The sequence below is a fragment of the Vigna unguiculata genome, chromosome 7 (assembly GCF_037176805.1).
Source record: "Vigna unguiculata cultivar grain cowpea cultivar isolate G323 ecotype 2 chromosome 7, ASM3717680v1, whole genome shotgun sequence".
In the NCBI taxonomy this organism is placed as follows: domain Eukaryota; kingdom Viridiplantae; phylum Streptophyta; class Magnoliopsida; order Fabales; family Fabaceae; genus Vigna; species Vigna unguiculata.
In genome coordinates, this window is record NC_140798.1 from 214,202 (window position 1) to 240,848 (window position 26,647).

The following is a 26,647-nucleotide window of genomic DNA, read 5'->3' on the forward strand; positions in this document are numbered from 1 at the left end:
TGTTTAAGCCATAGAGAGAGATACAGTGATAAATACATAAATAAATCGGTAGTGTCCAATGCAGCATGTTTGGTAGCACAACCAGCGTCGGTAATTGGTGTACAAGAGTAGCACCATCTTTGTTTTCCCCATTCTATCTTCCTAATCTTAATCCTAATCCACTTTGTTTATTGTCCACGCTCATCACTCCAAATCCAACAACGCTCTCGCTTCCGCTCACTGCGTAATATTTTCTTCCCTAATCATCCATTTCGTTATTCATTCATTCGCTCGTTCATTCTATTTGCTTCAATCTGCTGCAGAAGACGGTTTTCGTTTTCACCAGTTTCACCAATGGACGACGAACACCAAGCCACGGAGCAAGAATACGCCTTTCACTCCGACCTGCTCCACCAATTCACCGCCATCCCCTCCGTCGACAAGGCATGGCTTTTCAACTCCCACACCGGTCAGTTTCATCCACTCCAATCCCCTTCATCTTTCACTTCACTTCCCGGTGCTCGTGCTCACTATTTGTGTTTCGTTTTGCATGGCAGGCTTGGCTTCGCAGGCAATGTTCTGCGTTAGTCAACCCAACCTTTTGACCAACAAGAGGAAGAAGTCCATCGTCTCCGCTTCCCTGCTCAGACAAAGCGACGCCACCGTTGCGTTCCACTGGGCTCCCTTTCCGATCGAATTGACCGGAGTCTCCGCCATGGTTCCGTCGCCTTCTGCCTCCAAGCTGCTTATTGTTCGGAATCCCGAGAGTGAAGGTCCTTGCCGCTTTGAAATTTGGAGCTCCTCTCAACTGGAAAAGGAGTTCCATGTCCCTCAATCAAAGCATGGTTCTGTGTACATTGATGGATGGTAAACTTATTATTGCTCTTTTGTTTGTTTGAATAAACTTTTCTTCGGACATTACAAAAAGTGAGAAGATAAAATCAAATAAATTATCGGATAACTTAAAAAATCATCTTTTTCTTATAGAGTTTCTACGATTTAACTTACAATCTAATTTTAATTTGTGTAGAAACTAATTTTAACTTAAATAAGCTAATTTTAACTTTCGAGAAAGTTTCTTAATTTATTTGTTATTATTTTCTTTTCGTATGCCTGTAAGTGCTTCTGGAGTAGTTTATTCAAATAGGTTCTTATACTGCTTTAGCTATGTTTGATATATACATTTTTCATAGATGACACTTATGGGAGATTAGAAGATACGGAAGTAAAAAGAATTGAGCTTCTAAATTTAACTCATTATGCACTTCAACTGTTTAAAAGTTAACTGATAGAGCTCCTATAAGGGTCTGTTTTGTAGGGAGGAGAGAACCATAGTGGATGAAATAAAAGTGGAAAACAAAAGTGTTTTTATGAAGAGAAAGGGAGAAAAAACAGGGACAGAAATAGAGATATGAATGGAAATAGGTCAGAGGTAGAGTGAAAAAGTACTGGTAGACAGTAATATTAAACTGACGTACATGTTTGGAAGTGTTTATTTCTCGAGAAATAATTGCTTAGTTTTTAAAAGGTGAAAAATGAGTAATAATTTATTCAATAATGTGCCAAATCAAACTTGTGCACAAAACTCTGTTACCAGCTAAAATTTATGAGCTGGAGTACTGTTTTGTGTTATTGTAGGTTTGAGGGGATCTCTTGGAATTTGAATGAAACTTGTATAGCGTATGTAGCTGAAGAGCCAGCTCCTGCAAAGCCCACATTCAATGATTTGGGTGGCTACCAGAAAGGTAGTTCTTCAGACAAGGATGGTGGTACCTGGAAAGCTCAAGGAGAATGGGAGGAAGAGTGGGGAGAGACGTATGCAGGGAAGAGGCAGCCTGCCCTTTTTGTCATCGACATCACTAGGTTTTGTATAATATATGGTTTTATGTTAAGTTGATAATGAGTGATGTAACTTTTTAGATAGAAAATGCTAACTACAACACTAATTTTGCAGTGGAGAGGTACAGGCCGTCAAAGGAATTGACAAGTCTTTGAGTGTTGGACAAGTTGTGTGGGCTCCAGCAGTTGAAGGCTCTGTGCAATATTTGGTCTTTGTTGGATGGTCATTTGAGACAAGAAAACTTGGTATTAAGTACTGCTATAACAGGCCATGTGCATTATATGCTGTTAAAGCACCATACCATGAGTCAAAAGCAAATGAAACTGAGACTGAGTAAGTGACTTTTGTATTACCTTTCATTTTGAAAGTGAATATCTTTTTATTAAGTTTGGTTGTGCTGAACTAAAGTTTGAAGGTGTATTGATTGATGTAGCTCAACAGAAGATGTTCAGGCTGTTAACCTAACTCAAACCATAAGTAGTGCTTTCTTTCCACGGTTCAGGTAATAGCCAGGATCATTTTGCTTTCATTCTATTTATTTCACATGCTGAAACGAAGTCCCACACCCTAGGCCCCACAAAAAGGTAGAATTTTTAGTTTTCCAGTTTTTGGTGTGCAAATAACATATTGGTCTGAGTATTTTACACATGTGCTCTTGCATTTATCTCAGATTTTGCCCCATACCCCACTGATTTGGGGTCCTACAGGACACCTCTTGATTACACTTATACATTACACTAGTCCCCCTTAATTTTTAAAAAATATTACATGATGGTTGTTGTACATATTCAACAAATAGGGGTATGATGTGAAAAATGAAAAACTCTTAGCAGGATGTCAGCATAACTTACATCATAGGTTATTGACAAGATGATAAAAAAGTTAGCTAATGGTGAAAGTAAGTGGTTACTGCTTCAGCTGATTATTTCATGGCTATCAATCTCCAGTTCTGAGAGCGATACTTGCCACTGTGGATGGTGGCTAAAGCATAATAAATACCTTTTTCCACAAAATGATTTCATTTTAACAAAGTTATATTTTTTATTTTTATACTTTTGAAAAGGCTGTAGAATTCTCGGTCAACTGCCTATATCTGTAGAATGTGAAATTACTCTCTGTGGCCTATATTCCTTGAGGCTTACATTACATTCTCCATTATCTTTTTTTCCTAGTAAGATGTGTGAGAAACTATAACTCAAACATTCTCCTGAAAATTAATTATATCCTAAAATGGAACATGTTATCACTTATCTGTTTTAGTCGTATGGAAGTAGTTCATCTTTTCTTCTATTTTGAAATTTAAGCAATGAGTTATTAGTAATAAACATGTGGATTTAATGTCTGTCAACTGCCCGTTTTTTGAGAATATGAAAGTAATCTTGAAGCATATATTCCTTGAAACATACATTAGATTCTCCATTATTATATTTTTTTCCCTTGTAAGATTACTTCTATAAGAGTAATCTTTTGCATCTTATTTTCCCTAGACCTGTATACCAACTGCCAATTTTTGGAGAAATTGAAAGTAATCTTTGAGGCATATATTCCTTGAAACTTACATTACATTCTCTATTATGAGTGTCTTCTTGTAAGACGTGTGAGAAATAATGTTTAGTTACCTTCTAAAATTGTACACGTCATCACTTGTTGGTTTTAGTCACATGCATCTCTTTTTTTTTTCCCATGAAATTTAAGCAAAACGTATCAGTAATAAGAGTGTGAATTTGATTTCTATGATCTTGATTCCTATGCATTAATTTTCTACCAGCCCAGATGGAAAGTTTCTTGTATTTGTATCTGCAAGAAGCTCAGTTGATTCTGGCGCCCATTCTGCTACAGATTCACTTCATAGAATTGATTGGCCTAAGGATATGAAGCTTTATCAATCTTCTAAAATTCATGAAGTGGTAGTTTTTTTTTTCTTGTTGTCTAATTTAACTTTAATCTGAACAGATGCCACTGAGATCTATTTCTGTTGTTTCTCTTTTATTTATTCATTTTATCAGAGAGTATGAACTTCTCAACTATCCTATGCTTAAGAACTTGCTTAGAAAATATAAAATTTTAACTATCAGTCTCTGTATGTTTATGGTTTTACATGAAATAATTTGTTAAAGCTTTTCTCTGTAATGGTTGAGTGGGGACAATATTCTTGTTGAATGAAAATCTATACAATCTTTTTCAGTATCTTTACTTACTAGACAGGAATTTTCCAATTGGTTTTCTGTGGTTAGCATGTTCAGCACAGTAAATTGTTATCGTTTCTGAATCCTGGCTTCAATTTCCGTAGAAGATAATGAATGGATGGGTATCTTTCACAGACTCATGTCTAGCATCAATTTCATGAATCATGTGGCTGTTTGTACTGAGGAATTCTTGCTGTTAGCAATGTTTTAAAAACCTAATACTAGTTGCCTGAAGCAACACCCAGATGTAACCTATGAACTCATTTTTATATTTTCTAAAACATTTTCAAAATAAATGTGGAAATATTCATTTTGTTTTTTATTGCTTCATTGTAATATCTTATTTTGGTCTCCCAAAAACTCATACTAATTTTTTTTGCCTTTATTTCAAATTTTTAAGATTCCAGTTGTGTTGTTTGCGGAGGATGGAAGCTTCCCAGGGCTTTACTGTTCAAATATCCTCAGCGATCCATGGCTTTCCGATGGCCACACTTTAGTTATAGCTTCTGTATGGCACAGCAATCAAGTTTTACTTTCCATCAATGTACTGAGGTAGCTATGACAATGGTAATACATTTTGTTATGTTTGTGTAAAACTTTATACAAATCATGGCGATCAACATTCTACCTTTTCATCAAATGTAGTGGAGAAATATTGCGAATCACCCCTGCTAACTCAAATTTCTCTTGGAGTCTTCTTACATTGGATGGGAACAATATTCTTGCTGGTACTAACCATTAGCTGCTCAATTTGTCTTTTACCATTTAATATTGGACTTATGGCACAGGTTAGTTTATTTTAACTTGTTCAACTTTATATAGTTTCTAGCAGTCCAGTAGACGTTCCTCAAATAAAGTACGGAGCTATTGTTAAAAATACAACTAATGATAAAGAATGGAGTTGGTCAGATGTCTCAAATCCCATATTGAAGTGCTCGGACAAGGTTTTGTTCATTTTCCTTTTCGAATATTTGTAGAAATTCATTAAAAGAAAGTGTTACATGCTCAGTTGTATCATTGGAGATTGGCTACAGGTTAGGTCCTCTATCTCGTCTCTGACATCCAGTATAATGAAGATCTCAGTCAAGGATGCTTCTGAAAGCTTAACAAAAGGTATCTTTCTTTCTGGAGTCTTCTTTAGGCTAATTAAATGCACAGATTTGCCTAGCTCTTAAGCTTACCACCAATGGCTAAAGTAAACTCTCGTGGCGATCAACATTCTACAATAGTTCTGCAACATAACCAATTCAACACTCAAAGAAGAAGAAACCCAGCCAAATAATTTTGTTGGACATCTAATGTTGAGTAGTATAGTATATGAGAAATGTTATTCATTCTCCTCAACATTCTTACTTCATAAAAAGTAAAGAAAAAAATTTTATGATTGGTTCATGAAGATGATGTTAAGCTCTAAATAGAACATGTATAAAGGTGCTGAAATTGAAATTTTGAAAAGCTAAATTATGCTAGGGAACAATAGAGAATGAAGACGGAGCAACTTGAGTTGAACTGTCTTGTCCTTTATGGATAGTACTAGTAGGGTTAGGTGTGGCTGAACTTTTCAGGATAAACAGTAGCAAAATATAATTGATAGTTCTTGAAGTGATTTGATGGTTTAGAGGATCTTGATCATCCCTAAAGCTATAAAACTGATAGCAGAGTTGAGTTAAAAATAAGTAAGTCTAAAAGTCAAAGGCATTTTATTTGCTTGATCTTTGGTTACACAGACAAGGTTACTCAAATTTCTTGTGGAATTTATTTTTTTCTTTTTTGTTATGTGAACTTCAATTTCAGGTGCTAGTCAACCTTATGAAGCTATATTTGTGTCATCACAAACTAAGAAAAGTGATGCATGTGATCCACTAATTGTGGTCCTTCATGGGGGACCCCATTCTGTCTTATTGTCAAGATTTTCAAGGCCATTGGCTTATCTTTCTTCGGTTGGATATAGCTTGTTAATTGTTAATTACAGGTAAACAATATCCTCTTTTGTTCCCAAGCATTTGGTCAAGGCCATACAATTTACATTCATGAGTTTGACGTGTTCAATCAAGTTCCTGTTAATTCTTTATGTAGTGTTTGACCAGGAGATGGATTCTTATTCTCACAGTGATGGTCTTTCTAATCAGTGCTGGGAGACTTGGTATTTTTGACCTTGAACCACACATAAAAGAAATAGCACTACTAGGTCTATGAATCTGCATTATGTCATTAGTTATAAGTATTAATTCTATTATGAACTCCATTTCACATCCTGAATTTAGAGGGAGCTTTGGACTTGTAAAGTTGTTTGTCAAGATAAAAGGTAGTCCTATTCAGTAAGTTTGAAATTTGAAAAAAATATTTGAATGATATGCCACAAAAGGGTTAAGAAATCAAAATCCTTTTGGTTGGGCCAAGGGCAGAAGAATAGAGTCATGGAGACCAAAAGTGGAACTAATTTCCTATCATTTGAGTTAATATGATTCCAAAGGAAATATCTATTTCCATTTGTCTTCCGGTCCAGAGCAATGTTCTTAGACACCATCCAATTAGCAATAGCGAAACCTCCATCTTTCTTAGGCTTTGGAATAATTTGAAACATAGTCGTCTGGAATAACAGGAATACATAGAATCAGAGAAAATAAATAAAGAATGAAATTGACAAAAAGCGAGGAGAGAGCTAGGATCCTCGACAAAATACTTCGGCTAAAGAGACTTGCACTTTTCATACGACTGAAAAATCCTATCCTATTTTATCTGATTCTCTCCTTTTTTCCTTATAAAAAAAAAATAAATCTAACCATAATATTGAACAAGCATAGAAATTCATATCTGTATGATTCTTATAGGACTTTAGAGATCCAATGCTGTCAAGTTTCAGGTTTGGGTTGGGTGGTTTGCCTGCCCCCAAGATTATAAATAAAATTACTCCAACATCCTCCTTATTATTGTTTCAAGTGAAATGTTAGTTTATAATATAAACTTCTAATTCTATTAAAAATCTCATTTCAAGGCACGAAGTTCCCTGGTATGTGTTACTGACTTACAGAATGCACAGGAGAATTCAGGCCTTTATTACATTCATGGTTGATTCTAAAAAATTCACCTTCGGGGAAATCTTTTCACTCATGTAACTTCGATGGTATGCTAACTTAGGAGTATTTTGTGATCGTTGAAGATGAGTTAAACTGATATGTTCTGTCAATAATGAATTCTTCGTTAGGTGTTTTTGTATCAAAAGCCATTTCTAAATGGCGTTCAATTATTCCCCAAGTTTGTAATATATTCCCCAAGATTAATGATATTATTTAGTATCCTATCCTATTTCTCCTATTTATAGTTATTTTATGGTTTGGTACTAGTGTAAGCCCAAAGTTCCTTAGAATGAGACTAGCATTAACATTAACCCCAATACGTTAACAATAAGTTTGTTGTATCATATATGCTAAGTGTTTTAATGTAAATGGAATAAGGCCTCTTTAGATATCCAATTATAGATGAAGACATGTCTAAATACAGTCTGCTCTAAGCTTACTTGATAATATTTCTCAGAGGCTCAATAGGATTTGGCGAGGAAGCCTTGCAATCTCTTCCAGGAAAAGTTGGCTCTCAGGTATGTGGTAATGTTTTCTTTTATTTTCTAAATTCTTCACTTGTTAGTGCTGTTATGTTATCTATCCAACATCTCACCTTTAAAAGCAAGTTCCAACTCCCAAAACCATTATCATATTCTGGTCATACACACACACACACACATGTATATATATATATATATATATATATATATATATATATATATATATATATATATATATTTTTTTTTTTTTTTTCATGAGGTTGGATCTGATCATGATTTTGTACGTGCAGGATGTCAACGATGTGCTCACTGCTATTGATCATGTCATTGACTTGGGACTCGCCAGTCCTTCAAAGATTGCAGTTCTTGGTGGCTCACATGGTGGCTTTCTGACAACCCACTTGATTGGCCAGGTGCAACTAGTTCTGTTACTTTTAAATTCTGATTGTAACAGTATTGTGATAATTGGACGATGGATTTATATTAACCTTAAAAAGGTCTATAGCACATAATTATTTGTGCTCAAGAATAGTCACTGAAATAGTTTATGGTACTGAGGGCTGCTTATCCATTATTAGTATTGATTGACATTATGACAACAACTTCAACATAATAGTTGTCGTTAAAAGTATTGGTGAACAAAATGGGTCACAAAAGATGGTGCCGTACTGGTACCACATTAAGAAGAGAGAAACTGAGAAAGGATATGATGAATTTCGTGTTATCTGTACAGACATGAGTATTCTTATTTATAATGAAGAAGAAATACAATAATAAAGAACAAAATCAATACCTAATAGAGAAATATTTGGTAAGATGTTTCCTTGTAAAATCATATCATATCTCCCATTTATTGTTATCAAACCATATTTTTAACACTTCTCTCGAGCTGGAGCATGTATATCATGAGACGAATTTGTTACAAATGTCATTAACACAAGAGTCCTTAAGAGAATCAAGTTAACTAGTTGGTTGACAAATGATATATTTAACATGTCCCTCAAATGTGAGAAAGCTGTATATAGGTGGATACTTAACTAAGTTTGCAAAATTAATATCCACTTTAATAGTGGTGTGGCTTTGTCTTTTAAAAGTTTGGGCTTTTACAATTCCGTTGTGGTTTTGTTTTTCATGTATTTCTGATTGCTGTAGGCACCTGAGAAATTTGTTGCAGCCGCTGCTAGGAATCCTGTGTGTAACCTTGCACTGATGGTTGGTACAACTGATATCCCTGATTGGTGCTATGTGGAGACTTATGGAACCAAGGGTAGAGACAAGTTTACTGAAGCACCTTCAGCAGCGGATCTAACTCTATTTTATAGCAAATCTCCTATTTCACACCTCTCAAAGGTCTGCACCCAGATATGGTTTTGAATATTAAACTGTAGTTATATTATTAATCAGTATTGTAAGCATGCTTCAAACTAAAGGATTAGAAAATAACAATTGCAAGAGCACTTGTATCAATAACAAGCCTGCAGTTTTGGCATCAAGGAGTAGTTGAGAATTAATATTTTGAACAAAATGCATTAACTAATATAATTTTTCATGATTAATGCAACTTTTGTTGCCTAGAATTTTGATTTTATTTCATTTTTTCCTGTTATTCCGTTGAATTACATGATGAAGTTGTATTGTAGTATCCAGTAAACGGATCTCAATGTTACTGCTCCACCACACAACTTAAAATGAAGCCTGTTTATGACATTTCGTGGTGCTTGCTGTTAAAATCTTGTATTGACGATTTATATTTTGATGATATGTTCAGGCAAAAACACCAACGCTTTTTCTACTTGGTGCTCAAGATCTCCGTGTTCCAATTTCGACTGGACTACAAGTAAGTATTATTGAGCTTTAACATATAGCTGCAAACTCTGGGGTGATTTTGCCTTGTAAACTAGAACAGTGTGACAGATAAATAAAACCATATTGTTTAAATTTGTAGTATGCTCGGGCTTTAAGGGAGAAAGGAGTACCAACAAAAGTCATCGTGTTTCCAAATGATGTTCATGGAATTGAAAGGTAAACAAATCTTAACACAAACATCTCTCTTTCGTCTATAATGAGGGCCTATTCTGGTAAATTTGCTCACCAGAGAAAAAAAAATATTAAAAAATAGTGAAATAAATTTCTCCATAAATTAATACTAATTTTGGAGAAGTTAATAGGAGAGATGTTTTGCAAATTACTGAATTTAGTTTAGTACAAATTCACGTTTGGTCCCTGTAAAACTTTAATTTAATTGGTGATTGGTTTGGTCCATTGCTATAATATTATTGAGTTGTTAACAGAGAATTTCAAATATACCTGTCAGAGAATAACATATATTAAGGTTAATCGTCAAAGTTACTATTAATATCATACATACATAAATGAGTAATTGACACTATTATCACATGCATATGAATAACATTTCTTGTATGTAAATAATTAGATTATATGTTAACATTGGAGCAAAGTTACTTAATTTTGAAAAATCGAATGATTAAAATTTTACAGGGACCAAAGTTGCATATTTGTGAATCTACAAGAACTAAAATTTTTAAGGCTTTTACTGTACACAAAGGTTGTCATATTCTTGTTTACTTCTCTTAGAATAATTGCAATTGATAATATTGTTTGGTTCAACTTTTGTCCAGACCACAATCTGACTTTGAAAGCTACCTTAACATTGCGATCTGGTTCAACAAGTATTGCAAATGAGATGCATTTTCAGACAAGTGACTTGGGGCACAATATTTTATTTCTGAAATGGAGTGTGGAGCATACCGTATTTGTAATTGGAATTTCTATCTTTTTTTAATAAAAAGAATAATTCACTCAAGGTAATGTTGCTTCGTGTTTATTAAAAGCACTAGACACTCAATATTTAATATCACCGAATTTCCCATTGTTTATTTGTTTGCGGATAATTTTGTACAAACCAAGGACGATTGTTTTTATGTATCAATTTTTTTAGCACTCTTATATTTTTTTTATGTTCTTAAAGTTCGAAATATTAATCTATTGTACAATTTGAAATTAAAAAAATGTTTTGAATTATACAATCTAAAAATAATTTTAGAAATCTAAAAATAATTTTAGATGACACATTACAAATTATAATATATTTCTAAATTTATAAATCTGAAAATATATTTTCATATTGTATAATTTAGGGTAGTATTTTTTATTGTAGAATATAAAATATAATTATAATATATTTTTAAATAGAGTACTTTTGGATTATATAATTTAAAATATAATTTCATGTAATTTGAAAATATACTTTTTATTACATAATCTACAAATCTAAATATGTTTATTTTGCTTTAGAAAGAATACCTATTGAAATTATACAATTTTTGGATCCACAACATATTTCTAAAGCATAAACAATTTAGATTGATGTATTTTCTTTCACTCGTTATTAAGTTGTTTGGTGATTGATGTAATATCCACTGTGAAGGAAAATAAGTTTCTATTTTATATGAAATATAATTTTGGATTACATTGTAATGTTTAAATTATGTAATTTGAAATATAATTTTGAATTATGAAACATAAAATATAGTTCTAGATTGGAATATTCCAAAAAGTTCTGAATTGCAAAATTTAGAAGTGTCTTGAATTATTACTATTATTATTCTGAAATATATTTAGAACAAATTATGAGATGTGAAATATGAGGTGGGAAAAGAAAATATGGGGGTACAAATACCCAAAGAACATTGCCCGTATCAGAAAATACGAAAGAATAAGATAAAGGAATTCGAAAGCGCAGAGGCAACTCTCTCGTCGTGCTTTGTTTGCATCACTGAGGTTTGACACCAATGCAATGCTGGCCAAGTTTCGTCTCTTAGATACCAATCTTTTGGGTTTCACCAACACACTTCCTTCTCCATCCGATTCCGCTGCTTTCATTCCCACTAAAACCACTCTCTCTTCCAGTAAATATTTTTTCAACAAACTGAGTTTAGATAAAAATGCTGATTCCACCACCCCAAAGAAGAGGGTCGATAAGAAGCTGCACTCCACGTGTTCGACGAGATGGGTCTCTCACGGTGGACGCGTTCCATCCATTCTCCACGCTCTCGACACCATTCACGACTTGGATAACGCTCTAAGGCAGTGGGAGGAGACTCTCTCCAGCAGGGAAATCAGTGCAATTCTGAAGGCCCAGGTCTCTTGCCAGAGGGCTCTGCAAATATTCGAGTGGTTCAAGAAAAAGGGTTGCTATGACTTGAACGTCATTCACTACAACATAATGCTCTGGACCCTTGGCAGAGCGCGCAAGTGGGAGCTCGTGGAGAATTTGTGGGGCGAAATGAATGCTAAAGGGGTTGCACCTCTGAATTCCACGTATGGGACCTTGATCGATGTTTATAGCAAAGGTGGACTCAAAGAAGAAGCTCTTGCTTGGCTTCAGAGGATGCAGAGTCAAGGAATGGAGCCTGATGAGGTCACCATGGGGATTGTTGTTTTGTTGTACAAGAGGGCGGGAGAGTTCCCAAAAGCTCAAGACTTCTTCCGAAGATGGATTAGAGGTGCCAATGTTTGTTTAAGCTCGAATACGTATACTACCTTGATTGACACGTATGGGAAGGGTGGTCAATTTCGCGCAGCATGTGAAACTTTTGCTAGGATGATCAGACAGGGCATGACCTTGAATACAGTCACACTCAATTTAATGATTCACTTGTATGGAAACTGTGGAAGGCTACGACAAGCTTGTTTGTTATTCCAGAAAATGGGAGAATTTCGGTGCATTCCCGACACTTGGACGTATAACATCCTCATTTCGGCTCATATTAAGAATAATAATGTCAACATGGCAGCTAAATGTCTTGCAAGGATGAAACAGTCCTGCCTTAAGCCAGATGTTGTGAGTTACCGTATCCTCTTGTATGCATACTCGACAAGGAAAATGGTCCAAGAAGCGGAAGAGCTTGTCCGGGAGATGGACGAAAGGAATCTTGCAATTGATGAGTTCACCCAATCTGCTTTGACTAGAATGTATGTAGAATCAGGTATGCTTGAGCGATCATGGTTGTGGTTCAGGAGGTTTCACCTAGCCGGGAATATTAGTTCTGGCTGTTATGCTGCGAATATTGATGCTTATGGGGAACGAGGGTACACTTTGGAAGCAGAGAAAGTATTTATGTGCTGCAAAGAAAAGAAGAAGCTCACTGTCCTCGAGTTTAATGTGATGATTAAAGCTTATGGGATAGGTAAATGCTATGATAAAGCATGCCAATTGTTTGATTGTATGAAGAAATTTGGTGTTGTTGCAGACGAATGCAGCTTCAGTTCTCTCATACATATTCTGGCCAGTGCTGACAAGCCGCACGATGCAAAATCTTATCTTGAAAGAATGCAGAATGCAGGACTTGTGAGTGACTGTGTTCTATACTGTGTTGTGATAAAAAGCTTGGCGAAGTTAGGTCAATTGAAAATGGCTGAAGAATTATACCAAAAGATGCTTGGATATGCCGTGCAGCCTGATGTCATTATTTATGGTGTTTTTATCAATGCTTTTGCTGATACGGGAAGTGTTAAAGAAGCCATCAAATATGTTAACGAAATGCGAAAGGCAGGATTGTCAGGGAATCCAACTATATATAACTCTTTAATTAAGTTGTATACTAAAGTAGGCTACCTGGACGAAGCACAAGAAACGTACAAATTGCTTCAATCGTCAGATGAAGGTCCTTCTATATTTTCCTCTAATTGTATGATTGATCTTTATACTGAACGACTTATGGTTGAACAAGCAAAAGAGATATTTGAGAGCTTGAAGAAGAATGAAGTTGCAAATGAGTTTTCATATGCAATGATGCTATGTATGTATAAGAAAATTGGAAGATTGGATGAAGCCATACAAATTGCAACACAGATGAGAAGACTGGGTCTTTTGACTGATGTATTGAGTTATAATAATGTGCTTGGTTTGTATTCTGTGGATAGGAGGCTAAGGGAAGCTACAGAAACTTTCAAGGAAATGATAAAATCTGGGATTCAACCAGATGATTTCACATTTAGAGCTCTTGCTAACATTTTACTGAATTGTGGAGTTTCAAAGCGGGCTGTTGGAAGGCTAGAAGTCATGGTGAAAAAGGATTCTTCTCATGGTTTGCAAGGATGGATGCTGGCACTCTCATGTGCATCTGAAGGAGATAATTCTCCAAAGGAATAGATGTGCTTAATTATGGAAAAACATGATTGGAATTTACATGGTCTGGCTTTCCTCTGGTGCTGGGTTTCCTTTAATTTGGTTACTTGCTGAGGCTATGATTGGAGCATTTCAAGCACGGCATTTAGAATTACTAGTGGTAATTTCTATGATAATCTGTTATAATATGGCTTGGTAGTTTGAATAGAGGTCCATAAAATTAGTCAAAGTATATGGGAATATATGATGAAGATAGGGTAAATTGCTATCGGTTATATTTTGTTCCAGAGTTGCTGCACGTTGAATAGAGGTCCATAAAATTAGTCAAAGTATATGGGAATATATGATGAAGATAGGGTAAATTGCTATCGGTTATATTTTGTTCCAGAGTTGCTGCACGTTGCTATTCATTTCTTAAGCACCATTTTCTCCGCCTGAACAATTCCAAGATTTGAAAGAGCATACCTTTACCTAATCATAACTATAATTCTCTCCTGTTTTGCAGGATTCTTGGATGGGAAAAAGTTTGGAATCCTTCTACGCGTATTCTTGAAGGTCAGTGATGGGAACTGGAGTGTTGAGACCTCTTGTGATTGGAACTAAATGAACTGCTTTTCCCCTTTTTCCTCATTTCAAGGACGTAAGTCATTTAGTATACACGAGGAATAGGAATAGAATGAGTAAGAAAATAGAGGAAATCTAGAAATATCATACCAATATTTTAAATGTTTAATATGGAAATTAATCAAAAAGAGATTTTCAAACTAAATTCATCTCATAGATTACTACCAGGCCAATGAATTAATTCTGTATCTAATTATCGGTGGTTAGTGTTTGGAATGCATTTCCCCCCTATTGTTTTAGTTTAATATGTGCAATTAGCCCTTGATGATATTTGTTATGTAAATGTTCAGATAAAATGTGCGCAGTTTTGGGAAGTTGTTCTTTTTTTTTTTGAAGACATCAGTCCTACTTGCTAGCTTTGTGGTTTGGAGAAGATATGGTTTGTCAGTAGAGGTTTTTAATCCTGCACACCTCATTGTTCAGGTATACTTTAACCTTATTACCTGAAGCCAGCATGATTCTAAAAAAGTTGAACTAACTTTATACTGTAGCTGCATGGTAGGGCCATTTACAACTAAATGAAACTCTATCCTGGAAAGTGTGTTATTCCATATGCAAGTCTTTACTCGACATACTGGTGGTCAGTTCTCAATTATTATTTGTCAGAGTTACATACTTAAATAGCATGCAATTCAAACAGATGTGAGGACTCAAACGGTCATGTACTCTATGGAATGCCTGAATCTGAGTTGTTTTGGCCAAGTCTAAGCTTACATTTTCATTCCAATAGAAAGTAAGCAATTTTGCATGCTATCTTTTGGGGGAGACATTTTCATTATTTATGTCTAGTATATTTATCACTTTTTTCGGACTTTTTTCAGCTTCAAGAAAAAGTAATTTTGTTGCCGGCAGATCTAATGGAATGGAAAGCTATAGAAATCTACCAGAGAAGTATGGTTGCATCCCCATAGGATTTTCCCCTATTATACAATTTTAGTCATTCATTTTGAATAAAATTGCAAACGCCAAATTTCAATAAAATTTGAATAATTTCTCCTTTGTTTTTAAATTTTCCATTTTCTATTCACAAGTATAGCATAATTGCACAAACCCTCTCATCCTTCTTTTCAAAATTACCATAACTCCCTTCTTTAAATATCATTAGACCATAAAGTTCCATTTTATTTTTTTTCTCGAACAAATGTTATAATGTCAATTATGCTGTAATATTTGTGTGGTGTTTTTTATGTATGGTTTTTCTTTTATCCAGATTAGTTAAAATATTTACTCAATATATATGCACTTCAGTATCTCAATATACCATGTAATAGTTGAGATGAGACTCTATCTATTCTGAAACAAGTGTTGCAAACATGGAACTCTTTTGTTCGAACGTGCCTTTTACAGCTGGGATTTTAAAATCAGTATTGGATAATTAAAACCTACGATAATCATGTTAAAACAAAAAGTCCCACCAAAGCTTAAAATATCCTTTCGTAATTGATTTTATAGTAACCACAGATGCTGCAACATTGATCGTTATTGATCTCTATTCCCTTTGCCAGCTTAAATTTAAAGACATTAATGTAATTAATTGTTTTTTAGGGTTAAAAGTTTATTACTTTTAAGAAATACCAACTCACTAATTTCCCAATCCTCTTGCCAATGGAATACGCATTATTCTCCAGCCCCAAGCTGACGTTACAGAATTATACTCTATTTGAATACTGTTTTTAAGAACATTTCAATTGAAGTTAAATCGTAATTTTGATTTCTTTTCGACTTCTATTTCACGATATTGTTGTTTTTATTTTATTTGCTTTTAGTTCAATTCACCTTAAGATATGATACATTCATTCAATATTTCACCAAAATAATATTGTAGAAAAGTTAAACCAACTGGTGCTCTAAAATGGAGGAACTACTCTTAGATTATGAGTTTTTCTTCCAAAGAGAAAAGGATGAGTATGTTATATCTCATTGAAGAAGCTATAGTCTAGAATAACTTTCATCCCACTATATTATTCTACTTTTCTCCCTTTAGTTAGCAAAATTTTAATCAAATGATTATTTTTCTAAAATTACCTACTATTAATCAAGCTTGTCTATGTATACCACGAAACAATACCAACTTTTTAAAAACATTATGCTTGTGTATAGTAGTGGATATCAAAAAATAAAATTAGTAATAGATAAAAAATGAATGCTTTTAATAAATACTCGTAAATAGTAGATACATGCGTTTTAATTATCCACTTGTCAATGAATGTATATAAATATTATGATATTCCTATTCTTTGATATTTGGTATTTGCTGTCAGTAATTTTTTTTTAATTAAGTAATAAACATTAATAATTGAAAAACTATTTAATGTTCATTTTTATATATTTCTTATTTCTTATTTACACTTATGGAATCATAATTATTTAAAAATGATTAACTTTATTTAAGTTTATATTTTGCAGCGTAACTTGTTTAAGTTTATCTTTTTCACAGGCTGATTTTATTTGTAATAAAATTTATAGTACAACTTTATTTAAATTATACTTTTAAGATAAAAGATTTATGTGGAAATTTACAAAAGATAAAAAGAGTACTCATGCTATTCATTGATATTCACAAATATAAAATAATTCGCATCCTCTTTCAAGTTATTACATCATGAGTAACAGGATCGGTAACAAATGAGATATTTCTAGATAAAACCGATTTTGTTTAGATCGTTTTAGGGTTAAGTTTGTCGTCAATTGGTTTACAACTTACATAAAATATTGATATACAAAATATATAAATTACACAATTCTTTTCTTTAATTTAATTAAAAGTTACATAAATATCTTATAATATATGAATAATTGACATGAAATTATAATTTTGTAAAATTAAATATCTTATTAGAAACTTAAAACATAAAAAAATTGATTAAAACTAAGAATCTTAAGAATTGTTTCTATAAAAAATAAAAAACATAAAATAAATCTACTATAGGTATGCAATGAATGAGTAGCATGCATGGCATGAAGACAAGTCCACAGAAATGAGTGTGGCAAGGAATCTGTGACAATGGAAGATGTGATGAGGTGTCATCAATTTGTAGGTCATCATTTGGAACATCCTCAGAGCCTGTCTGTCTAGGTTATTGTCTTCAACCAACCATTATTGAGTATGTTAACACCTTCATTCACAGAGTGAATGCTATCTTCCAAAAACAAATCGTTTTGCTTCCTTTTATGATGGTCCCAGAAATGCCACGTTGCCAAAATGTAGGTAACCTATGCTTCTGTGTGTTGAGTTTAATAATACTACGAATTAAGAGCAACATAATACATTATGAAGCTTCAACCCTTACACAGTATGCCACCATGCACACATGTGACGCCTTCATTTTTCTTTTGATGTCATGTATGAACTAAATCCATTCCACTAACTGCACAATAAGTAACATCTCAGCATTCATCAAGGATCAACCTGGTGAATGCACATAATCCGTTGCTTTTTGTACTTGTCACACAAATGATTCCATCATGACTATCTATCATTTATTTCTTCAATAATTAAACTAGAAAGAGATAGATCAAGAATTTTACCTGATTTCATGTTCTATCTATAGCCAATTTGTACCATCAAATGACGATAATATCGTCCACGTATTATTCTATGCCACACGAAATGCATCAAATTGTGGGAATTCAACTGCATCCGCTGCTGTACAAGCCTGCAATCAAACATCATTTAAATAAGTATTTCAATCCATTCCACTCTATTACATTGAAACTTGAAAAAGAAAATCACTTACCATCTAACTAGACACCTCTGAATTCCCTTAGATATGGGACGAATGAATGGTGGATCCCGTTGAGCATAAAGCAGTCCCACCTTCAAAAATATACAAAGAAGGGACGTTTCTTGAAGATGAAGACATTAAATTTACAAATATATGTCATAATTACAAATACTAAAACCATGTCTTTATAATAAAAAATATCAAGAACATATTTGGATTATTCTAGGCTCATTTCTTAACTATTAGAGCATATCAAATATCATGCATTGATTTTATTGATCTCTTTCTCTCTATAAATAAATCACATACACTATCACAAAGGTGTGATTTCAGTTCAATGTTTTTCTTCTCTAATAATTTAGCATGGTATCTAAAGCCTCTTGAAATTGTGTCGGCCAAGTGGATCCATGGTTGTCAAACTCAGCTTAACTCGTTTGAGTTTGCATTTTTACATAGAGCTTTCGACTTAATTAGGAAGTAAACTCGCTTTTGACCTAAGCTTGGTAGAATCGGTGGTGAATTCAATGAACTCACAAGTTTGTCATCGAGTTGGAGAGTTCGAATGAAAAATTTTTCAAACCCCTAAATGATAACCACCATAGTCATTCTCAATGTATTGTGTCTAATACAGACCACACAATATGTATTTATACATTTAAATATAATCAATTACATTAAAGAGACATAATAATTAGAAATCAATCATCTTAATTTTCACGATTATGTAACGATTGATTTCCTATAGATCTATATCAGCGGATTATATTCTAACAATTCTATATTATTCTATTATCATATCTTAATTAGTAGATGATATCAAATATCTTTTATTTATTGTATTGATCTCTTTTCCCAATTATAAATAAAACACCCATATTGTCACAGAAACACAACTTCAATTCAATGTTTATCTGTTTCCTATAGTTTGACAATATATTTTAAGGAATTTAGGTCAGGTTGTCATTGTAGATAATTAGTAGTAAAAAGCTCAATAATTCACCTACGCTTGTATTTGATGGTTTTTGAATTTTCAACTTAAATTTTTACCATAGTAAACAAACCTTTCACAAAAACAGGAAATACAATTATCAGAGCGAGCCCTTTCAAAAATAACTACTAATGATCATCTACATCTCAAAACTTCATATTGAATGAGCTAGTAAAATAAAAATTGACAAGGAAGATCCTAAAGGCCAATGGCTTTTATTAAATTAACATACCTGTGACAAAACAACAATAGATGGATCATCAAAGATTTCTTCACTATAATCACTTCGGTAATTGACCTGCTCGAAGACAAGGATCAACATTACTCAACAGATTCCAACCACATATTTGCACAGTTGATAACTAAACAAAACAGTAATACCTTCTTGTAATATAAATATCTAAGCATAATACCAATGTTATCAAAAGTGAGTCCTTCATTGACCCGGTGATAAACCATGATACTTACAACAAAACCTAATCCAAATGCCTAATATATAGCATCAAACTTTGGGTTATTGCTTTATTTAATCTTTCTCTTATAATTAATATCAACCGTAGATAATGACATGGAGCAATTGACCATAGCTGAGATAACAAATATAGTCGATAGTGGTCGATAGTGGAATAATAAGAATCTGCCTGAATATTAGAAAAGATTCTTTCCCGTAAAGCTTATTCTAAGAAACAGAAAGAAAGAAGTCCTGATTAAAACAAATCCCAATATTAAATGGACAAAATCAAATTGTATATGTATGCTTCCAAGATCATTTCATTCCCATTGTAAATAGAATTCTTTTTTCCAAGAGTTCCTTTCAAGTATCGTAGAATGCAATAAACTGCTTTGAGATGAATCTCCTTAGAATCATGCATGAACAGACTTCCAACCTCTACAACATAGGCAATGTTGAACCTAGAGGGACAAGTAGATCAATTTCCCGACAAGCCTTTGATAAGATTGCCTACCCATAGCTACATCTTCAATTGATTCACACCAAGTTTGTGATTCTGTTCAACAGGTATCACCACTGGTTTGTATCCTAATTTCCCAATTTCATGAAGTCAAACCTACCAAAGGGGTTATTGCTTATGAAAAAAGACACTACGATCCTGAAAATAGATATTAATGCAAACAATGCAGGTTTTGTCAATGACAGAAATATCTACCTCCGGATATTGTATATTTCTTGGAAGAAAGCAAAACAAAGGACAAAGTATCTCGTTCTAAAAAATAAGCTAAATTATGAGTCCTTGCTCAAGGTGTGTGAAAAACTCTAGGTGAAACTTATACTAGATGGCCTCAAAATAAAAAAGAACATTCATATGCCATTATATTGTGATAACAAGTCAGCCATGAAAATAATCCATAATCTACTACAACATGATAAGACAAAACATTAAAATTGACAAGTACTTCACTGAAGATAATCTTGATAAAGGTCTTACTCTTAAAACTGTGAAATTTAAATTCAACCTCAAGCGAATTAAACGGTGAGGTTTGTACTCACTTATATATTATAATTTGGTCATACTTTTATCTTTAACATACTCCCTCCCACCAAGGATTGAACATCTGAAGTGTACAACATTGGTACAAAAAGTAATTTGACAAAAACATATTCTAAAAATATACCTCTTCTCATCACCTCCTTGCTTATAAGAGATGACAATAATTATAATAATTTGTAGGTATGTAAGAACACACTTTTCACATTTATTACATGTAGCAAGTAGGATAGTATAGCCTAAAAATCACCTTCAACAAACAAAAGCTCAAAAATTAGGGACATTATCCCATAATTTTGAACTCTCTGTTAGACAGTACTATTTACCTTGGCATCTTAGCTTTGCTGACACCACAAAGGATATCTATCATTTATCATCACATGAAAATTTATTAAACATAAGAAAAACGAAGAAACAAAAAGCATGGGGTCATTCCATGCATTGTGTTTCCTTATGCATGTTCATATGTTTTATATAACTTTTCTCCGGTGTCATTCATTTTTCAAAAAAACTATAGTCGCATAAGAGCCAAAATATAATCTGGTGAAAGATAAGAAAGTTTACCGCAAATCCTGTATTAGCAAAAGACTGAACAAAATCCATTAATTGAAGCTTTGCCCATTCCTTGTGCAACTTAGGGTCATCAATTTGTGGGGGGTGCCTCCAAGCTGCACCAAAACGTAATCTGTCTTCTGAAATTTTTCCACTGTGTACATCAATTGCAAATTTTTGCAATAACTCCAAAGCTCTATCCATAGCAGGATTCACAACAGTAATCTGAATGAAGTTGAATAATACATGTCATTAATCATGAATACAGAAGACAGAAGACCAACAAAATTAATTGAAGTCAACTAGAAACAAAAATAAAATAAAATGACACATTATATTTTAAAAAAATGCAGTCCACAAATTGAACCTCCAGAAAAACAGGAAAAACTTACAATGATTCCCTATTCTTTATTTTAATTCATCATATTTTTCCTAATTCAACTTTTTTTATTATTTGTAAATAAATTAGAGTAAGTTTTACAAGATAATGTGAAATTTTATGAAACTGTAGAACTGAATTGATTACACACAGAGGAGGATCCATTGAGATATTTTAGAAAGTTTTAGATTTTATTCTGTCAAGATATTTTTGGAAGTTTCAGATTTTATTCTTACTGGTTTTAATTTTGTATATTGGTCGTGTGTTGGCTTTATTACTAGCAAATCAATCCCACAATCTCTGGGATTTGTATTCCAAAATAGGCTTTGCTTGTTTCCTAAATTATTCAATCAATGTATGTATATATATCATTTGTATGTAATGAGACCGAAAAAGAGAAAACATTTTCTTCTAATTTTGAGATGGAAATAAGCCATGGATTTGGGAATGGAGGCAATAGAAAAGAACAATACTTGGAAAACCTGTTGGCCATTATTATCAAACCTATCAACTCGCACAAGTCTGCGAGTTAGGTTACTGTTCACAAGTTGACTTGTTCACAAAGTTGTTTTCCAGTAGTCTTAGAGAATTGGAACAGAGAGAAGAGAGAAAATAATGATGAACAAATATGTATTATTCACATTCTTACTCAATCACTTATTTATATGTGGTAATTCCTGACAGCTGTCTAATGTTGACAGTTGTACAAGAAAAGGGAAAACAATATTATAATTTGTACAAATACAAAGGAAACCCCATAATATACTAACATTAACCCACCCCCCAAACTCAAGGAGAAAAATTTTCTCACAAAAAATTCTTCACGTTGAGTTTGGCGAGAAGAAGAGCAAAATGAGTTGAAGTAAGAGTCCTTGTTAAAATATTTGCCCATTGATCAAGAGCTTGAATGTGAGCAATGCACAAATGCTGAGCTCAAGACCAACAAAATAATCTAAGTGACCCAATTGTTTCAAAGAAAAAGTGGCATGAAGTTGTGCAGTAATATGCTTTATGAGACTAAGAACTCCGAGTGATAAGAGTATCATCAACATAAACCATAAAGTAAATCCTCTCAGAGCCCTTTTTATAGATGAACAATGAAGTGTCACATGTACACGAAATAAACCCAAGTTGATGAAGAGCAGTTTGAAGGTGAGTGAACCACCTTGTTTAACTTGTAGACTAATGATTTATCAGATGCTTCAAATCCAGGAGGCTGTTGCATAAAAATTGTCTCATCCAAAGATCCATTTTAAAACGCATTGTCCACATCCCGTTGGAAAACTTGCCAGCCAAAAGAAAGAACAATAGTGAGAACAATTTGGATTGTTACTGGTTTAATGACTTGAGAAAAAGTTTCACGGAAGTCAAAAACATGAACTTGGTGAAACCCCTTAGCTACAAGTCGTGCTTTATACTTGTTTATAGAACCATTATCATTTTTCTTAACTCTAAACACTCATTTACAACCAAATGCTTTTCTAGCAGGTGGTAAGGGAACAAGACCCCAAGTTCTTTGACTGATCAAAGCATCATATTCTTGTTGCATTGCAGCCTGCCAGTTTTTATCCTTCAGTGCTTGTTTCACATTAGTTGGTTCAGAATGAGACAGCAGTAGAGATGGATGAATCTGATGTTGAAAAATATAAAATTTGGACCTAGTTTGCATTGGATGAGTATTTAGTACAGGTGCATGTGTAGGATCTGACAGAGGGTGTGGAATCATTTAAAAAAAACAAAAGTTAGTCACTTAAAACAAATGACTAACTTGCCTTTTAAGAGGTTTCCTTGAATACTCCCAAAAATATATCATATAAAGACATCACTTTGAAAGATATATTTCATGCCCAATTTTGAACTTACTTGCAAATAGGCTATATATGCATCTACAATGTCCTCGAAAGTACTAGCCTTGTCTTCTGTTTGTCTACAATTAAGCAAAAGCATGAACTAGTAAGACATCCAGTTCCATTGATGTGTAACAATGGCACAAACTTATGATAATATAAAACACTTGCAGATAATGGTCAAAAGAGTAATATAATAGTTTTTATAACTGTATACAATTCAAAAAAGAAATGCTTACTTCAGATGATGATTGCTTTGTTTAAGTGCATCAAGTTCAAATAGATGTCGAGGATTTGGCCCAAGCACCTCAGCGATCACTTTCCACTGAATTTAAGAAATATTAATTAAAACTTGCAATGATTACTAGAAACTAAAATAAGAATTTAAACAATAATAAAAAATCATCTAATGGTTGAAATATTCATACTTCTGAAAGACTAAAGTAGTCAGTGACAACGTGCATTTTGGCTTCTTGTGGAGTCCATCCAAAGGTCTGCCAAGCAAAAGTTGTTCAAACAAAAATATGTACTAAAAAATATGAAAAAGAACTTATACACATAACTATAAGGATAGCATATCTAAAAACCACCTCGACTTCATCATAACCAGATCGTAAGAGGAAGCAATCTAATAATTACAACAACAAAATCTTTTCTCAACTTTCCTTCCTAGGAAACTTAACCTCAAAAGGTAGCATAGTGTATCTTACATTGTTATCAGTCACATCTTTCTATAGAAAGGAAGGTAGACATCTATAAAATACAATTGTAGACTAATCCTATATTCCATATTTCATGCTTAATTCGGAGGAATCAGCATGTTCGTCCATGTATCTTATCCTAAATATATACACAAACTCTCATAATGATTTGTTTGTATTGGTTTGTGTAGAAAGAAAGAGCGGAGGAGGAAAACATTGGCTATTCAAGTACCTCACGTGAGATAAATATCTCCATATATCCAAACTCCAAGAAAGCTTCATATGAGTAGTAACTGGGGCAAATAACAAGGTATTGGAAATAGTATTAGAAAGAATACAAAAGGTAAAATAAATGTAGAAATGGCAGCACCAAATATTAAATTAGCCTAAGTCTTTCATAAGAATGAAAGAATTCAGAATACATGAATATGTATAACAAGAAAGTCAACCTAGACCCAAGACCAATGAAAAAGCATTTAGTCATTGTTATAGGAATTTTATGCAGCAACAGCAGTTATTTTTGGAGGTTGTGTTGCTGAAATTGTGCAGCATAAGTACATATAGATACAAGCACTCTTTCTGACTATGAGGTTGTTATTAACTGTATATTTGCATGTTTATATTTCTTGTATTTAATGTATGTGTTACATTTTTAATGTTCATGAATCTAATGATTCACTATACAATTCAAAAAAATATAAGTTCTCCATACAGAACATGTATCTCGATTCAACTACTATGTTTTGTCACTGGTCCTCTCAACATACACAGATAGTTTCCCCGCAGTCAAAAGTTGATACATCTATCAAGAAGGTTCCAGTGCCTTCAATTCAAAAAGTAATTATTAGAAAATTTAACAACCACAAGATTCCAAAGTAAAAAAGTATAAGTCGTATTAGCTGGAAAAAATAGAACCAAAATCCAATCACTATGTAAGAACTTTGTATTGGTAAACTGCGAAAAAAATGAGAAGGAAACAAAGTTTAAGATAAGAATATCACCTATCAGATGTCACCAGGATAACAGGCAGACAGCGCTCGTTTGCACCCAAAGCAATTATTCTCCATGATAGACTATCATGATATAGGGGTCCACCGACTGATAACTTGTTATTTACCGTGGCGTGCTTTAGAACTTCAATATTGTTAATAACCAGCTTTGGCTGCAATTACTTGAATATATCATCAGTTTGAACACCTCATGTCACTAACTATACAATAAGAAAGAAAAAAGTAATCCAACATGACTTCGTGATGGGTTTATATATATTTTTCACATAGGTTGGTTATAGTCATGGTCATTGAAAGATTGTGGTTTTATATGGTTATATGACATTAGTCTTACACATATAAGACTTTTGACACCATTTTTACACCAAAACCTTAAAGCAACGGTGTTATGGGCCTTTATCTTTATTTTTATATAGTGTTTAAGTTTGTCTTTTCTGTCTAATGTGGGACTTTGACTCTTTTTAACTCACTTCGTAGCATTGATAACTAAGCATACAATCTTACAAAAAAATCATTTCTGGATATATATTAGCACGAAATGCATCTTTATCATGTTCAACAATTTAATTCAAGGTTCATAATTATGGTCCAAAACCACAACTGCAGCTGCAACATCATGGTTTTGGAGGTCCCCAACTGCAACTGAGAATACACCAAACAGGCTTGCCCGAAATGAAGAGAATGGCATTCATGAGTGCAATTTAAAACCCTGATTAAATTGAGTATTTTGCAAAACAAACCAATAATGTACCTGAAAATGATCAATTTCAGCAGCTTGTGACAACAACTCCAACAACAAGCATGGCCCTCCACCCTTGCTGAAGCTCGATCACCTTCTTGGCCAGCTTTAATGCCACAACCGATTCCTTCATGTAAGAAGCCTCCTCAAAGGACAAGCCATTCTTCTTCTCCCCAAATCCCAATATCCGACCAGGAAGCCCACGGGCTGTGTGATGGGCCAGGGTCAACTTTCATTTGCTCCGCGAAGTCGACGTATCCGGTGAGATGAGGACCTTTATTCCAGTTGGGTAGTAAACCTGAGAAAAAGAAGGGAGAAACGTGAAATGCGTCTCAGAAGAAAGAATTTAGAGAGGGGGAGGGAGAGAGAGAAAGGCACGTTGAAGAATGAGGGTGGTTTTGCCGACGCCTCTGGGGCCGTGAAGGAGGAGGGGTTGGGGGACACGGTGGTGCTGCGCGTGGTTGTTGAGAATGGTTTCTAAGAGGGGTCTCGGAAAGACTCTCCATGCTTTCTTTGCTGCCATTTTGCGCGTGGTTTCTTTGCTCTGTTTTACTCGGTCACGATGCTGCTTACGCACGCCACCACTTCGCGGCAACGCACTCCGACTACTGCCACTGCCTCCGCCTCACTGGCTCTGCACTCTACACTTTCGCCGCCTCCAACTACTTTTAATTTTATGATATATAAATTAAATAATAATTCTAATTTAATAAAACAATTACATAAAGATCTTATAATATATGAATAATTAACCTTAAAATTATAATTTTATAAAATTAAAAATGTTGTTAGAAAATAAAACCATAAAAATTGATTAAACTGAGAACCTAAGAATTGCTTCTATAAAAATTAAAAACATAAA

General features: G+C 33.7%; 2 protein-coding genes and 1 pseudogene across 7 annotated transcripts; 2 read left to right on the forward strand and 1 right to left on the reverse strand.

The window, feature by feature from the left end:
* The first annotated feature begins 34 nt into the window (after positions 1 to 34).
* Positions 35 to 10,461, forward strand: LOC114189572 (acylamino-acid-releasing enzyme-like). Its single transcript, XM_028078177.2, has 18 exons — positions 35 to 223; positions 303 to 448; positions 537 to 846; positions 1,618 to 1,842; positions 1,934 to 2,152; positions 2,253 to 2,321; positions 3,588 to 3,726; positions 4,406 to 4,557; positions 4,651 to 4,733; positions 4,828 to 4,949; positions 5,040 to 5,118; positions 5,800 to 5,977; positions 7,540 to 7,600; positions 7,855 to 7,977; positions 8,717 to 8,914; positions 9,333 to 9,401; positions 9,510 to 9,586; positions 10,204 to 10,461. The coding sequence occupies exons 1-18, from the start codon at positions 66 to 68 to the stop codon at positions 10,265 to 10,267; spliced, it is 2,472 nt and encodes an 823-aa protein (XP_027933978.1). The 5' UTR covers positions 35 to 65; the 3' UTR covers positions 10,268 to 10,461.
* Positions 10,462 to 11,284: 823 nt separating this feature from the next.
* On the forward strand, positions 11,285 to 15,348 carry LOC114191826 (Tetratricopeptide repeat (TPR)-like superfamily protein). 5 transcript variants are annotated; one of them, XM_028081240.2, is made up of 5 exons: positions 11,285 to 13,875; positions 14,221 to 14,355; positions 14,630 to 14,762; positions 14,831 to 15,072; positions 15,161 to 15,348. In XM_028081240.2, exon 1 carries the CDS (start codon positions 11,382 to 11,384, stop codon positions 13,737 to 13,739), a length of 2,358 nt encoding a protein of 785 aa, XP_027937041.2. In that variant the 5' UTR covers positions 11,285 to 11,381; the 3' UTR covers positions 13,740 to 13,875; positions 14,221 to 14,355; positions 14,630 to 14,762; positions 14,831 to 15,072; positions 15,161 to 15,348. The 5 variants fall into 5 exon arrangements, with proteins under 5 accessions (XP_027937041.2, XP_085531590.1, XP_085531591.1 ...); XM_085675464.1 differs by having other exon boundaries at positions 14,842 to 15,072; XM_085675465.1 differs by having other exon boundaries at positions 14,980 to 15,072.
* A 1,793-nt stretch (positions 15,349 to 17,141) lies between these two features.
* LOC114191827 (uncharacterized) lies at positions 17,142 to 26,590 on the reverse strand (annotated as a pseudogene). The gene is made up of 11 exons (XR_014996737.1): positions 26,164 to 26,590; positions 25,798 to 26,083; positions 25,038 to 25,198; positions 24,269 to 24,329; positions 23,764 to 23,829; positions 23,575 to 23,660; positions 23,352 to 23,415; positions 21,122 to 21,334; positions 19,285 to 19,350; positions 18,077 to 18,156; positions 17,142 to 17,995 (listed from the first exon to the last, which is right to left on the reverse strand). The product of XR_014996737.1 is annotated as an uncharacterized LOC114191827 (transcript).
* Between the last annotated feature and the right edge of the window lie 57 nt (positions 26,591 to 26,647).

Excerpts from the sequence above, each read along its gene's own strand:
- LOC114189572 (XM_028078177.2), top strand. The coding sequence starts at position 66 with ATGTTTGGTAGCACAACCAGCGTCGGTAATTGGTGTACAAGAGTAGCA. Across the intron at positions 4,950-5,039 it reads TATTGAAGTGCTCGGACAAG|GTTAGGTCCTCTATCTCGTC; the intron begins GTTTTGTTCATT and ends GATTGGCTACAG. Across the intron at positions 8,915-9,332 it reads CTATTTCACACCTCTCAAAG|GCAAAAACACCAACGCTTTT; the intron begins GTCTGCACCCAG and ends TGATATGTTCAG.
- LOC114191826 (XM_085675462.1), top strand. The coding sequence starts at position 11,382 with ATGCTGGCCAAGTTTCGTCTCTTAGATACCAATCTTTTGGGTTTCACC.